General features: G+C 37.5%; 2 protein-coding genes across 9 annotated transcripts; one reads left to right on the forward strand and one right to left on the reverse strand.

Annotated features, from left to right (window-relative positions):
• Positions 1 to 300: 300 nt before the first annotated feature.
• Positions 301 to 8,090, reverse strand: LOC144050858 (uncharacterized). Of its 8 annotated transcripts, none has more exons than XM_077564493.1 (10): positions 7,988 to 8,090; positions 6,448 to 6,658; positions 5,035 to 5,180; positions 4,748 to 4,963; positions 3,082 to 3,445; positions 2,760 to 2,893; positions 2,391 to 2,630; positions 895 to 1,056; positions 554 to 643; positions 301 to 467 (listed from the first exon to the last, which is right to left on the reverse strand). In XM_077564493.1, the coding sequence occupies exons 2-10, from the start codon at positions 6,656 to 6,658 to the stop codon at positions 303 to 305; spliced, it is 1,728 nt and encodes a 575-aa protein (XP_077420619.1). In that variant the 5' UTR covers positions 7,988 to 8,090; the 3' UTR covers positions 301 to 302. The 8 variants fall into 8 exon arrangements, with proteins under 8 accessions (XP_077420619.1, XP_077420617.1, XP_077420618.1 ...); XM_077564491.1 differs by having other exon boundaries at positions 5,035 to 5,183; XM_077564492.1 differs by lacking the exon at positions 7,988 to 8,090 and adding an exon at positions 7,471 to 7,597 and having other exon boundaries at positions 5,035 to 5,183.
• A 2,880-nt stretch (positions 8,091 to 10,970) lies between these two features.
• On the forward strand, positions 10,971 to 14,967 carry il1fma (interleukin-1 family member A). Its single transcript, XM_077563926.1, has 7 exons — positions 10,971 to 11,122; positions 11,200 to 11,318; positions 11,502 to 11,598; positions 11,727 to 12,087; positions 13,447 to 13,572; positions 13,747 to 13,877; positions 14,668 to 14,967. Exons 1-7 carry the CDS (start codon positions 11,111 to 11,113, stop codon positions 14,893 to 14,895), a joined length of 1,074 nt encoding a protein of 357 aa, XP_077420052.1. The 5' UTR covers positions 10,971 to 11,110; the 3' UTR covers positions 14,896 to 14,967.
• The last annotated feature ends 579 nt before the right edge of the window (positions 14,968 to 15,546 follow it).

Genomic DNA, 15,546 nt, shown 5'->3' on the forward strand with positions numbered 1-15,546 from the left:
TACTAACCCTATACAAAAGAAAAAGGGTTAAAATGGGGGTAAAGGCAGAAACAATATAAAAGTTCAGGCTGAAATGTACAAAATTAAAAATTTATTGTTCCTGGACAAAACTTTTTACACAAAAGAGTTTTTAAAATATATTATTATTGGCATACTATGTTACTGAGAAGAACCAAATTAAACACAATAAATATTTTAATATTTCAAAATTAACATACTTTCAAATCTATATGAATCAAAAATATCTATTATGTTATCTCCTCTCTCTTTCTCTCTCTCTGTCTCTCTCTCTCTCCCTGTAGTTAGAGCCATAAAAGTCCTTGCATTTGCTGAATATATTCTTCAGTTTTTGATCTCCCTGCTCTCAGCGCAGTCTCTTCCATGTTGTTGTGATGTTGCAGGATGTGCTTGGCAATTCTCATGCTGGCTGCCTGACCACCTGCCAGGTTTACTGCATGAGGTCCAATCTGTGGGTGAGAAGAGGAACAAGGCACATGGATCGAATGCTGCCTATAAAGTAATTATGGTATTGTTGTATACGCTAAAAGTTGACCTGAAGAGCAGTGTACTGCCCCATCAAATAAACGGGGCACCCCTCTGCCCACTGCAAACTCTCTGATATGCATGGCCAGCCATCCAGCACCTTTATGGGAACAAATGTACAGTGAATCACTGCATATGTGTGGTTTGATATTTACAAATTCAGGTAAAAATCTGAATATACATTTACATGTGAAAGAGATAGCCTACCCCTTAGAAGCTACTTAAAGCTTATTAGATGGGGGCTCGGACCAGAAACCAGACAATCAACAAACTAAACTTATGCAAACAAACATACAAAACAAAAAATGATCCTAACACTACACAAACGATTTCTAAGGAAGTTATCACCACCTGAATAGGGAATTCCTTCATCACTTCAGAAAGCAAAGGGTCCTGTTTGACATCCAGTTTACATCCAGTGGCCAACCAGATCATATCTCCTGTCCAGTGGTCTCCATTGCTGAGGGACAGCCTCCAGGCCTGATTCTTGTAGCACCAGCTGGCTTCACTCACCTGACCAGAGATTCACACTTGAGTTTCCTGGGCATTATAACATTATACAGTTAATTCGGTGTATGCTTGTTTATTCTCCCTGAATCTTCCTTCTCCATCTTGCTGATATTTTTTAACAATAGAATGCCTTCACAGGGGGAACTAATTGTTTTGTTGCATATTTCCTTCCTGCAGATGCTCCTAAACCAGGGGTCAGCAACCTTTCCTATCAAAAGAGCCATTTTAGGCCAAATAAAACAACCTTAAATAAAACAAAAAATATGTCTGGAGCCGAACATTGTGATGAAGGAAACAGTGTGTTAGTGTTAGTCTAATGTACTGAGGGCCCAAAAGCTAATTAGAGCTGAACCAAAACAGAAATATATGCAGCATCCAATACTTTGAGATTAATTTTCTTCTACCTTTTGACTTTCATTTCTTCTTCTTATTATTATTATTTTATTTATTTTTATTATTATATTTTATTATTTAGATTTTCTGCCTATCCCTCAAATTTTTGCAATTTTTGGGCAATTTTACGGACATATTATGGTAATTTTCTGCCGTTGTATTTTGGACATGTTATGGCTATTTTTTGAATTTTTTCCCTCCCTGTTTTGCTATGAATTTCAGACATTTAATTGATAATTTTGTGTCCATTTTATGGTAATTTCGGGATTTCTTCTTTTGTTTTTAGAATTTTATAGTTACTTTTTGAACATTTTCTTCCGTGCCTTTCCTTGAAAACATTTTCTGACATTTTTGGCAATTTTGTGGACATTTTATGGTAATTTTCAGGATTTCTTCTTTTGTTTTTGGACAGCTACGTTTTAAATGCCTTCATTTCTGCCGTTTTTATTCATTTTTTTGACTTTTTGGGCAATTTCATGGACATTTTATTGTAATTTTCCCTTTTTCCTCTTCATTTTTGCACATTTTATGGTCACTTTTTGGACATTTTTATATAACAACTTAAAAAATTTGACTCAAATGTAAAATATTTAATTATTCATGTTTTTTAATTTCTAAATAATTCATTTTAAAGAATATTTTATCAAAAAAAAAGTGAAATAAATAGATAAATAATTCCTGTACATTTTTTTTTAGAGATCCACAATTGGGGACCCACCGGAGAGGGACTAGAGAGCCACATATGGCTCCGGAGCCGCAGGTTGCAGACCCTGCCCTATACATTTGTCCTTATTGTGAACATCCTGTGATCTTATCACTCTATTGTAGGTTCTATCCCAGAGGTCCTCAAAATTTGTACTTAATCTACGTACCACGGTCTGCGTACTTTACGAATGGCCATCGTTCTCTTCCATCACTCATAATACAACATGCATGCAAATTACCTGGCAGTACGTCTTCACAGCCACCTGTCCTTTAAAAATAAAAGGCTGTAATTGGATGTAGGCCTCTGGAGTGACTGCACCTCCTTTCCTTGCCTGACGAATCATAGCCAGTCGCTTGTGAAGACTCCTTTCGTTAAAGAACTGTCTGAGGAATGCTTGGCCATCCATCTTGATGCCATGCTCCACGTGGGAGTAACGACCCACCAGGCTCTCCACATCGCCCACATCAAATTGCTTTAACTGTGAGAAATACGGTTATAAAAAATGTCGGCTATTGCTGTGAGTCATATATGCAGCAGTGGAAGAAAGAAATACTTTGAAGTAGAGTTTTCAGTGAGTACTCAAATGTGTAGTATAGTGTTAATGGACCTGGAGGTGCTTTCTCATGACCCATGTCACATGACAGGCCCCTTGCTGCAGTGCGATGGAGACAACATGAGCGCTGGTCAGACCTCCGCCAACCACCATTACTCTCTGGCCGGCCTCACACACCACACATGAGCCTAGAGACGCATCGGGGTGCAATACTTAAAAACAAAATTGCTTTGGCGCCATCTTGTGGCAAATCTGTTTTAAGCCACATGAAACCTTTATGGATGTCGTCGTCGAATCAATTATGACCTTGCTAGTCTTTTGGACATATTGCAGATTTCCATATTTGTGATATATAATTATGACACAATCTTCTTACCTTGTGTGTGATCGTCAGTGTCTTCAAAATGAGTCCTTGATAGAGAGTGCATGAGGTGCACAGTATGTTGCAGACGCTTTTCCGGGTAGCTCTCCTCGATATTAGTCACCCACTCCGGCATGTTTGCCATCTGAACACGGGTGGGCCCTGTTGCCATAACCACCTGTTGAGCTTTGAGCACGCCGCCATCTTCAAGATGGACTTGGAAATGTTTCACTCTTTTCTTCCTCGTCCCATCTCCTTGCCTTAAAGCCTGTTCCTCTATTGCGCTGACATCTTGGCACATTTGCTCGTCTTCAGTCACGGGGGTGATGCGAGTGACAGTTCCCTTCACAAGCACTTTGTCCAAGTTGTATCTCTCCACCTGTATGTTCATACTCTTCTGGTTAAACACTTCTGGTTAATCGCAAAACATTGCCATCCACGTATTCAATGAAGGCAGCATGCATGTTTTTGCAATGTGGGAGGATGCTGGAACACTCATCGAAAACCAAGGCAAGCATGGGGAGAACATGCTGGAAATTCCAAGCCTGAGCCGAGGGTCAAATTAAGTGAAATAAGATAACCTAGCAGCACTGAGTCCACAAGGGAGAGAGCCAATGCTGGCTTATTACCCAGCACATTGGGTTGAGTATTTCACCCAGCATGTTGGGTCTAGACCAGGGGTCTGCAACCTGTGGCTCTGGAGCTATATGTGGCTTTTTAGTCTCTCTCCTGTGTCTCCCTGTGGATCTAAAAAAAATAAAAATTAAAATAAATACAATTTGTATAAATTATTATTATTATTGTTATTATTTACATTTTGATTTTAGATAAAATATTCTTAAAATTAATTAATGATTTAGATAAAATAAAATAAAAACAATAATTAATATTTTAAAAAAATGTTAAGAGTCCACATTTTTAAGTTGTCAGTTTTTTAAAAAAAAATTACATGAAAAGTGACCATAAAATGCCCAAAAAGGAAGAGGAAAAGGGGAAAAGAAGAGAGGCAAAAAAATTGTCATAAAATTTCAAAAAAAGATCAGAAATTTGACAGAAAGGCAGAAAATCTATAAAAAAAATTATGAAAAACTAAAAGTGAAATAATAATAATAATAATCAGAAGTTGAAAGGTAGAATAAATTGAATCTCAGAGTCTTCCTGACATAACCGTCCTGACTTTACGTGAAATTCACTTCAATTTCAGTATACAACAAAACTGCCCAAAATGGCGACCAATCTTCAACCCTCTCTACTGGGTCAAAATAATGAATCCAACCTTGGGTAAAAGTCACTCAATCTGCTAAAAATCAACAGCTACTGTACCCAGTGGGTTAGCTTTTTTTTTTGTATATAGACAATGTTAACAGCCATGCAGGTGTAAATAGCAAGTAGACTGTAAAAAAAGAAAAAAAAGAAAAAAAAAGTATTATTAAAAAATATTTCGTGTTTTCTTCAAAACAATGGGCACAACAACAGCAGACACAAAAATGCAAGCAAAATAGTTCAAATAATACAACATAAAATATATAAAATTATAAATATTTAGAGTTTCAAGCTGATAACTTTGTTTATTAAAGTGTGAACACAATACACGACTTTTTAATTAGTCACATCCGATGCTAATTCGTCACGTCATGCTGAAGACACGCAAACACACACGACGTATTACAGACAGTCCGACCTGATCTTGAAAGAAATCCACACTTAGCTCCGTTCCTGGCAGGCTGAAGGACAAACTGTCGCTGAGGTTGGAGGAGACGTTCAGACGTTTTCTCTCTTTCCTGCCGAGCCGCGTGTCGTTGAAAAAAGCGTTGTCATCCAGGATGAGCACCCGGTCGGGGAGTCGATGAAGCTCAGTCACACGATTGTGTTTTAACACAAACTCCTGCAGTGCTTTCTGACAAAAATCACATACACACACATGAACGCCTTGTTTTAACGTCAGACCTTGTTGCCGTGTGTTTGTACCTTGTTGCCAGAATCCGTGTGCACGAGTGTGTGCGAGCGCAGGTGAGGGATGTTCAGGGCTGTGAATTGACTCTTCCATAAAGACGTCCACTCTCCGTAGGCGTCGACCACTTGAAGGCTTAGGACTGTCGGCCGAATGGCGCCTCCTGCTGGCGTGGAATAGGTAAGACGCTTTTCCACTGTCAGCTCTCCTGAAACATGATTAGTCTAGGACACAGTTCATTACCTGAATCACACACACTGCTGAAAAGTTCGCGAACATACTCCACTGAAATGCACATTCACTGAAGTTGTCACACGCGCTCACCAGATATTGCTCTCATACAAACTACTGAAACACTTTTAGACACGCTACTTTGTTTTTTTTGCCACTCACGCACAACTGAAACACCCTCAGCACACTACAGAAATACTCATACAGACTACTGAAACACTTTCACACATTTAAAATTACTGAAATTGTTTTCAAACACTCAAACATCTACTAAATTTCTTTCGCTCTCATGTAACACCCTCACACTCACGATTACAACAATTTTACAAAAATTTTTTTCTAATGATTTACTCTCACACAAACCACTGAAACTCTCTCACACACTACTGTCACACTCATAACTACGAATGAATGGCTGCCACGCAAATCCACTGAAACACTCTCACACCAATCAACCTTTCACACACTACTGAAACACACCCACACATACCAATGAAACCCTCACACATTACTGAAAACACTCACACACTACTGAAAGGCTGTCACACACAAACTACTGAAACACCCTTACACACACACCAATGAAACTCTCACCGATTACTGAAACACACTCACACACCATAGTGAACCTCTCACACATTACTGAAACACGTTTACACACCCTAGGGAAATGCTCTCACACACACTACTGCGCCGCTAACACTCACACAAACACAATTGAAACTCTCACACATTGCTGAAACCACTCTCACACTCTACTGAAAGGCTGTCACAAACTCCACTGAAACACTCTCACGCCAATGAAACTCTCAGTTTTCTGGAACACGCTCACACATCCTAGTGAAACACTCTCACACTCACCAATGAACCTCTCACACTTACTGAAAAGCTCTCTCACACTACTGAAACACGCTAACACACCGTAGTGAAATGCTCTCACACACACGACTGTGACACACCAATGTACCTCTCACACGTTACTGAAAACACTCTCACACACTATTGAAAGGCTCTCACACACACACCAATGAAACTTATACTTACTGGAACACGCACACACACCATGGTGAAACACTCTCACACTTTTTACATACAGTCCACATAAGCTAATTGAGTGTGTTTATATGCTTTTCTGTTTGACCTCAATTTGCACAAAGAATTTAGACTCATAATTAAATGCATAGCTGAACATACTGTACCATTTGTTACCTTCCTCTTTGTGTTGTCAGCGGATTGCCTGTTATGGGTTTGGTGGTCGAGCTCAAGTCTCAGCGTTTCACTACGGGACGGGGGAAGTTGTGACTCTCGCTCTGGATTTGAGTTGTGTTCGGGGAACGGGGCTGATAGCATGCTGGCCAGGGTCAAAGCGTGAGGCCCGCCCCCAATTATCAACACGTCCAGCATCACCATCTGATGCAGGATGACAATCACTCAATATAGCACACATTAAAGACATTCAAGAACTATACATGGGACATTCCAAAAATTGGACGGCAATTTAGGCAACATTTTTGATAAACTGACATTTTCTTCTGTATGATTTTTTTTGTTATGTTTTCCAAGAGAAACAATCATTTGATTCGTCCCACTCAACAATCAAAGTAGACTTTTTTTTTTCATATCATGTTTTTTTTGTTGTTGCTGGGTTTGACACAACCCTGTTAGATACTCAGTCACCTGAAAAACATGAATGCTGCTGCTTTACAACTAAATAAGGAAAGTTAAATTGTATTTGAATACAAATTTAATCTTAGCATTTTTCTAATTACTGGTAGTGTTGCAAATCAATGTCAAAGTTAGCCAAATCTGGAATGACCTACATGGCACTCACACTGACTCTATGAGTTTACGTTATTAATCATCACTGGATTTTTTGATTGACTTATTTTACAGCATACATTTGAGCATAAAATCAATAGTAAATAGAAAAACAGTAAGTGTTAGTGGTAGCTGATTATAGTCTTTGCCCTAATTGTATACAATTTGTAGATAATAGTTCCTTTTGTTTTGGGAATGATACTTTTCACTGCATACTGTAGTACATGAGTATTTCTAACCCTAACGCCCTCAACATAAGGCAAGGTCACACAATTTTGCTTCTCGTAATTACTTTCCTATTCCTGTGAGATTTTTAGCGTTCCTAATGACATTCTAAAAAACCTGATAGTTATAACATCAAATCCAAATAAAAGTCCTGCATCATGCACACCTTGTTGCCTTACTTCACAATGTAGCGTTTGAACGGTCCGCTTGTGTCCTGTTCGCAAATGTTGTTTTGCCGTCCCAGCTGTTGTGTGGACATGAAACTTTGCGGGAGCGCCATGTGCTTTTCATGTAACTCAATCCGACTATACGCATTTAGCTGGTGCAGGGATGGCTGCAAATAGTGTCAGTGTCTATATATACTGTACACCGTGTTCCAAATGATGATGCACGTTATGTTTTTCCTGACTTTTCCTTCAATTCAATAAATACAAGAATTGCGAAGCTGCTAGTATAAAAAAAGAAGTCCTTTTTTAAAATGTAACTTGACCTGTTAAGATGTTTTTGCTTGAAATAGTTTTACATACATATACATATATACACACACACAGAACAAATGACAAACTAAACTAAAGAAAATTAGATTACTAATCCATTCTAAATAATAATAAATAAAACAATTTCTGTCAGTGGTGTTGAATAAACAGTTTAAATGACCGTATTGCTAATTGTGAGACAGTAATGCGACATACTGACCGTCGTCTGAGTTGTTCCGTTTCTCTCGTGACGGTTATATCAACAGTGTTCGCGTTTCATTCAGCTGGATGATTGACAATGATGAGAACGGGCTCAGAGGAAGTAATATATCGTTTCAGTTCCAATGCCAGTAGAATATTGTACAACCGAGGACTTTTATTTCCTCTTTTGTTAGTGTTTGCTCATAAGTTAGAGACGCAGTGATGTCGAACGGTTAGGGAAGTGAATGTCTTGCCATTGTTTTGTAGTGAGCACACATCGCAAATCCCGCAAAAGTGATAACACGACACACATTTTTGTAAATATTTTGTATGATATATTTCCACGGGACAACACTTTTCTGTCACGAGGCAGAGGAAGGAGGACTCAGATGCAGAGTAGGAAAAAAAGGCCAAACAATGGCTAGAGTTTTATTTTCAACAAAAAAATCACCTCTGGAAAAAAACGAGGGGAAAAAACAAGGCACTGGCAGAGACAAACAAAAGGCGCTCCAATAAGGGAGGTAAAAAAACGCGGGTGGAAGCACTCACGTGACGAGACAAAATAACCGTGGACCACTGCTGTGAAAAAAAACCTTCTGTAGACACTACGGTAAGACATCGGCAAATGACAGGGGACTATTTAACAGCTGGGGTTAACAAGGCACAGGTGCGAACAATCAAGGTGTAACAACATACAAGGAAAGGCAAGCAAACTGAAACGAGATGAGTCAGACTTCAAAATAAAACAGGAAATGGCTAGGATAACGTAAACAAAGACAGACCACACCACGATGTAACATTTTCTACTATTTAAATTGTCACAGTCAGGGTACCGCTTGTATAAGTGTGGTTTTCGGGACTTATTGTCCAGCAAGCTGCTGAAACACTGACGCACTTCAAGAGCTGCTAACAATATTGCAAACATAGATAAAGAAGGGGTAAAATAAAAAACCTTACTGAGGTTTGTGGTGTCGTTTGCGCATGAATGTATTTTGAGATGATTCACACAAATTTGGATTCACTGTCTTGCTCAAGGACACTTCAACATGGTCACAACGGCTGAAGATGGAACTCACAACCTCCCGGTTTGGACACGAGCACTCTAGCACTGAGCCATCCAAGTCATTCCAAGTTGCAGGAAGCGAGCAAACGCTGTCATTTTTCTAATTACACTTTTTACCAAAAGTTTTTGTCTCAACAATTTTACCACAAAGTATTACAGTACTTTCCTCACCTTAAAATGTATCAAATGGAATGTTTCAAATGCATTAAACGACATATTTGGATTCATGACACAACTGAAATGAGACCAAAAGATTTTCTTTATCCCTTCATTTACCAATAAGTCCGACTTTTTTTCTGATCTAAGGTGCCATGAGCACTACAGGAAAGGGCGGGACGCGGCTTTGTCGTTGATTTATTTTTCATTAATCATTCAGGAAACTTCCAAATATGATCATGTTGACATTTTTGGAGGAAGTGCCTTTGTTGTTCTCTCAGAGAAAAGGGAAATGGCGACTTCAGGTTCATTGCCGAGAATATTTAAATAAACTGTAACAATACTGGTGAATACTGTGAAATCCTTGCTTCTTTTTTTTTGCCTATTGCTGTGATATTTCAGGCCTTGTTGTGATATAACAGAGGGTTTTTTTCAGGATATTACCGTTTATACAGGTACTGTATTCATTTGGAAAATACAACAAAACAAATGACTGTAAAATTTTACTGTTAATTATTGTAAAATGCTGGTCATTTTTTACAGCGTCGCTGTCACTTCCTCTTCATAACATGCCAATACACACTAGTACAAAGTAATGAAATGCCTTTTACGCACTTAAAATGCATTTGTTTCAATATGTTACCAATAAGCAACATGTCAATGCAACACAATAATGTTTAATCGAGTCCCACGCTGTCCATAATGTGACAATGTCTGCAGAAGAATTATGTTACATGTATTACGTTGTGTAAGTTGAACTGGAAGTTCAATGGCTTCACTGTAAAATATGATGTCACTATATTGAAAAACAACAACAAACTTTTATTTTGGTTTTGAACAACAACACTTTCTGAAAAACATCCGTTACCACTTTAAATATAATGTCGCTCAACACACAAGTCATTAATATCAAATCCACTGGCAACAAAAGTGAGTGCACCCCTAAGTGAAATGGCCTCTACCAGTCAATTTTGTTTGCTGATTCATGTGAATTGTTAGTAGAAATGTAACGATAAACGCAATATCGCAATATTAGAACTGCCACAATATTGTTGTCGTCATGTCACGATATTAACTCATTCACTGCCATTGACGGCTATAAACGTAAACAATTAATTTGAACTATTTCTATTAGTTCAACATTTTTTCCACTTTTGTTAACAAGAGTATGAAAATTTTTTTTGTTGTACATTTAGAACAGATATGAAATTTGTGATTAATCGCAAGTTAACTAGTGAAGTCATGCAATTAATTACAATTTAAAAATGTAATCATCTCTTGCCCCTAATTTTTAATAATCTTTTTTTTTTTAATATATATATATAAATTTATGGCAGTGAATGAGTTAAAAGCAGCACATCTGTTAAAAAAGAAAGGTTGATTTCCATTTGTGCAATTCCAGCACCCTATGGTGGTTCCTTTATTAGTGCGGTTACATTTTAATTAGACATTTTCTGGCCACCAATGTTTAAGACACACACAAAAGGGGAATGTTTGTGAATCGAGTTAATTTGAATTTAATGTGTGTGTACATTGGCAAGTAAGGGCCTCAATAGTGAACCGTGATTGTAGGTCATTTATGTGCATTGTATAGACAAGAAGTTATTTCTTTGTCACTGCTGTCATATGCAAAAACACAATATTGTGTGTGTATTTTTCTTCTTCTTTTTACTATGTCACGTTTTTGTACAGTATCATGAGCATTGATGTGATGGGTCCCAAAGTGAAGTTCTTGTTTCTAGAAGCTTGTTGTTCTTCAGTTTAAGATCAATTCCGCTATTTTTGTGGCCTGCGGCTGCTGCTTCCTCTTCTGTTCAGAGCAAAAAATATCAAATAGGACACAGGAGCTTCACGCTTTGGTCATTTTGTTGTGCGACCTGGTCAAGAGCGAGCGCGTCATCATTTGTGTACATTGTCAGCGACATGGCTATGCCGGTGGGTGACCAAGGCTTCTTTCTTATGTATGTGGAGGGATGCAGCGTAAAAGGTGTTGTTTTGTTTCCACATTGCAGGATTCGATCGTAATTGGAAGCGTGCTAATAGTTCACCAGCTCCACGAGGGGAAGCACCATTATGAAGTGGAAAATGTCGTCAAGCATCGAAATGCAGGTGGAGGAAAACACGTCATAAGGTATTTGGACACATCTTTTTTTTTTCTCAGCATGTGTAAGGATATCTTCAGATTGTGAAACTAATTTAACAACTCAGATAATGTGACAATAGGCAATATTTTATCCTACATTTATATGCAATACTCAGGATGAATTATTGTATTTTTTTACGTTTTTTTTTTTTTTTTTAAACTTGAACTTAGGAGGGGAGACAAGCTGGTGCAGATAAATGGCACTGACCTGCAAGATTTAACCCCTGAGCAGCTGGCTGAGGCCATAGCGGAGGGTCAGCCAATGTTGGTGAGATGACATCATCCATCACGGTTGTTTCTTCAACCAGTCACACCTTCAATGAGCCTCGCAGTAAATAACGTCAGAATTTTCCTGCCCCCCCATCTTCAATGCTGATCTCTTATTTCTGTCATCAGACGGTGCACAAGCCAGGCAGGAAGAATGAGCACAAGGAGCAGTTGTGCTCGACGAAGGATACCCTCCGCCCCGTCTCCAAGGAGGTCACCCTACTTGCATTCAGCATGGAAATGGTGCGAGAGGAAGATCTGCGGCAGAACAAGAGCAGTTTGAGTGGCGGTGAAGAAGAGCTTTGCCCGGCGGAGGATGAGGAGAACAAACAGGAAAGCGATTTGCTTGTTGTTACCATGACGGAAACTTGCTTCTCTGTGTTGAGAGGGAGGGGCTGCGATACTGGGAGCAGCTGCCGTGGATGTCATGGGGCAGGATGTACCCTCAATGACATTGTCATGGTGGCAAAGTCCAGCACAGTGACACTTGGTGAGTTCTTTTTTGAAAAAAAAAAGCCTCCTTATGACACTCAATAAATAATTAAGGATGCAAAAGTGTTAGGAAGGCATTTTCACCAGTGTCAAACTCAATTGAGCATGCTTTTCACTTACTGAAGGCTAATTTAAGGTAAAAAGAGCCACAAAAAGGACTGTTCACATTTCAATTCTCACTGAACCAGGAAATGAATTGGTCACCTTATAGACCAAATCATTGTTGTGAATTTTTTCAGGTCCTTCCTGGAAAAACAGCAAGTTGGGCAAAAAGTAATGAAATGCTGAGCGTAATAAAAGTTCAGAGAAGGTCAAATTAAGTTGATCTGTAAAGGTAGTTTTCGGTCTGTCCTGAAATTTTACTACCAAAGTCCAATGTCCCAAATGTTTTGCACTCTAAAAACAGTTGGGTCAAAAATGGACCGATCCACTTTATGGGTCAATTTGACCCAAATTTCTGGGTTGTGTTATACAAAATGACCCGATTTTCTGACCCAAGTAAAGGATCTGACCAATATTTATGTATTGTTTTATACTAAAAGACCAATTTCTTGACTTAAAGTTGGGTCAAATTGACCCAAGTAGAGAATTTGTCAATTTTTTTGACCCATAGTTGGGTTATTTTTGACCCAACTGTTTTTAGAGTGTGTGAAAAATGTATTTGCAATTACAGTAAACTCAAGTAAAATCCTCAAAAAGAGATACCCAATTTAAATACACCATAAGCATGTTTATATAGCATAATACCGCTTTTTAAAATAGTATTTTAATACAGTTTTAAAATAATACACACACATTTAATAATACATTGAAAGAGAGCAAGAGCAGTGAACGACAAAAAAAATCCTTCCCCCTCGAATCACAAACTTAACTAATAATTATGGCCAAAGATGTACATTACATAATTAATCTGAAAAAGGAGTGAAACGCAGGATTCAAGGGGATTAAAAAAGTTTTTTTTTTTTTTAGCAAAAACTAGACTGATCTTGAAAGCTTACTTAGGGTGTTCATTCTGCTTTCAAATTTACACAGCATAAAACAATACTTTGCTGTTATCTAGCGGCCAACAGTGGAATTATGCCCAAAATAAACTCCAGGAAGAACAAAACCGAGTTTTAAAAGTGAACAAAAAAGGGAATCCGAAAAAGAAGGGCCATGAATCTGAAACCTGTATTGAAGTAGCAGTTTCGTCCAAATTATTTTGAGTGCCTTAAAAGGGACGTATTTTACATACTAAAAGTACACGTTGATATTATAAAGACATTCTCAAGACAAGCGCACTATCACCATTGATTACGTTTATTTGACGAATGAATGTATTTATTTATTTTTATAACTTTGCTATGTTGTGTTACAGTTTCAAGAGGAGGGGGCACTTTGAAACAAATGAAGGCGCTGAACACTGCAGTTGAACATGCCGCCACGCACAATTATATACGAAACCTCTGCTCACAGAAGACTCTCTATGCTTCACCTAATCCAGGTTTCCATGCAAAATAACAGCCACCCTAAGATTAGAAATTACACCACTTTTCTCACTGCTCGGGTTCTTTATCAGATTCGGTACACGTTCTAAAAAGTACTATCTATGAAATATAGAACTATAAATTGACTTTTTGCTTTGTAAGGACAATTCTACGAATGTTTTTGTGCTCAGAGAAAATGACCATCTACTGCTACAAGTCAACTTGTTTGGACCCGAATTACCCAGTGGTTTTGAACTTCACAGACACCAACTGCTTTCTTAAGTGCTCCAAGAAAGAAGAGCGGGTGCTCCTACAAGTGGAGGTATTGACAATTTCTCATTGGGAATTTGCGAAATTCCACTGCAATAAAGCAAGTTCACACAATTTTTCTTGTAATTGCCTGTAGTGGCCATACGATGGCGGCAAAGCACATTTCTTTATCCTTTTATCACAGACTTTGCTACTTACGGCATACATAGGCCTACAAAAAGAAAACACACGCAAAGAGCACTGAACTGATGCTTACACAAAAATTCCTGTTTGGTAAATGGCCGACCCCCACCTGACAGACTCACTAGGTCACACGTAAATTTAGGTCGACACACTATACAGCAATTGTGTGTGCGACTTTCAGGTTAATTAATTAACATTTTGTTTGATTATGTTTTAATATTTTTATTTTACAATTCAGTATTCTTTAAAAATTATAATACAAAGACATTTCTATTCATGTAAAACATTTATTTGATAAACAGCAGGCCAGCTATCAAAAGGGGAAAACAAAGCTCTTTATAAAATGCATGACATTTTTCCATCCCCCCCAAATTTGGGAACAAAAAGCCAATAAATGTTTTCCATGTAAAATGGCAATTGGCTCCTCAAAATATCGTGGTAAATAAAATAAAAGTAAAAAGATGTTGCACAAAAAAAAGGAAAATCTGCGAAAATATGAATATGTATGAATATGCATACTCTACGATTGAACGGACTTGTTTATGGAACAAAATTAACTCATACGTTGAAGTGCACCTGTAATTATTATTATTATTATTATTTATTTTAACAACACATTTTTACCATGCTAAATAGCCATTCTGTCTTTGTTTTGGTAGGAAGTGGAAAAGAAGAAGCTGAAAAGCATTTCATTGAACGATGAGACCACACTTGGCTTCGTCTTCTATATGAAGACTGACAGCACAAAGCAGCGCAAGTTTGAATCTGCAGTCTACCAGGGATGGTACATCCAAATAGACGCTTCTAATTCTACTGACTCTGTGGGAATGGCAAAGTCAGATGGGCAGCAAGGAACTCAGTCATTCCTCTTTGTCATTCAACAATAAAAACAACTCTCTCTCTCTCTCTCTCTGTTCTAAATGCATGATAAAATAATAAAATATTTTTTCCAAGTTTTTCATGCGCTTATAAATGTCAATTACTTTAGTTCTGATATGTTCTTGAATTTCTTGAGCTCATGGCATTTTGTTGCAACTTTTTGAGATCCTCTCTCTGACAGGTTTTATTAACTCATTCACTGCCAAATATTCATTTGAACTATTTCTGTTAGTTTAACATTTTTTCCGCTTTTAACAAGAGTATGAAAACCTAGAAAAAAGTTTTTATTGTACATTTAGAACAGATAGAACATTTGTGATTAATCGTGAGTTAACTATTGAAGTCATGTGTTTAATTACAATTAAACATTTTAATCGCCTGTCGACCTAATTTATAATAATATATATATTTTTTTAAATAATCTTTTTTTCAAAAACTAATTTATAATAATCTTTTCTTTTTTTAAATAATCTTTTTTCCCAAAAATAAATTAATAAAATTAAGGCATCAGGCGATTATTATTATTTTTATTTGTAATTAATCGCATGACTTCAATGGTAGTAATCACAAATTTTATATCTGGTCTAAATGTACAATATTTTTTTCCCATACTATTGTTAACAAAAGTGGAAAAAAATGTTAAACTAATAAAAATAGTT

This window comes from Vanacampus margaritifer, chromosome 4 (genome assembly GCF_051991255.1).
Source record: "Vanacampus margaritifer isolate UIUO_Vmar chromosome 4, RoL_Vmar_1.0, whole genome shotgun sequence".
In the NCBI taxonomy this organism is placed as follows: Eukaryota; Metazoa; Chordata; class Actinopteri; order Syngnathiformes; family Syngnathidae; genus Vanacampus; species Vanacampus margaritifer.

What these genes read in the sequence shown, in the direction of transcription:
- LOC144050858 (XM_077564491.1), bottom strand. Translation starts at nt 6,658, where the DNA reads ATGGTGATGCTGGACGTGTTGATAATTGGGGGCGGGCCTCACGCTTTG. An exon ending in ACACGGATTCTGGCAACAAG is followed by an intron (nt 4,964 to 5,034) that starts GTACAAACACAC and finishes GATTTTTGTCAG; the next exon opens with AAAGCACTGCAGGAGTTTGT. An exon ending in TGGATTTCTTTCAAGATCAG is followed by an intron (nt 3,446 to 4,747) that starts GTCGGACTGTCT and finishes ATGAACATACAG; the next exon opens with GTGGAGAGATACAACTTGGA.
- il1fma (XM_077563926.1), top strand. An exon ending in CGGAGGGTCAGCCAATGTTG is followed by an intron (nt 11,599 to 11,726) that starts GTGAGATGACAT and finishes TTCTGTCATCAG; the next exon opens with ACGGTGCACAAGCCAGGCAG. An exon ending in CTATGCTTCACCTAATCCAG is followed by an intron (nt 13,573 to 13,746) that starts GTTTCCATGCAA and finishes TTTTGTGCTCAG; the next exon opens with AGAAAATGACCATCTACTGC.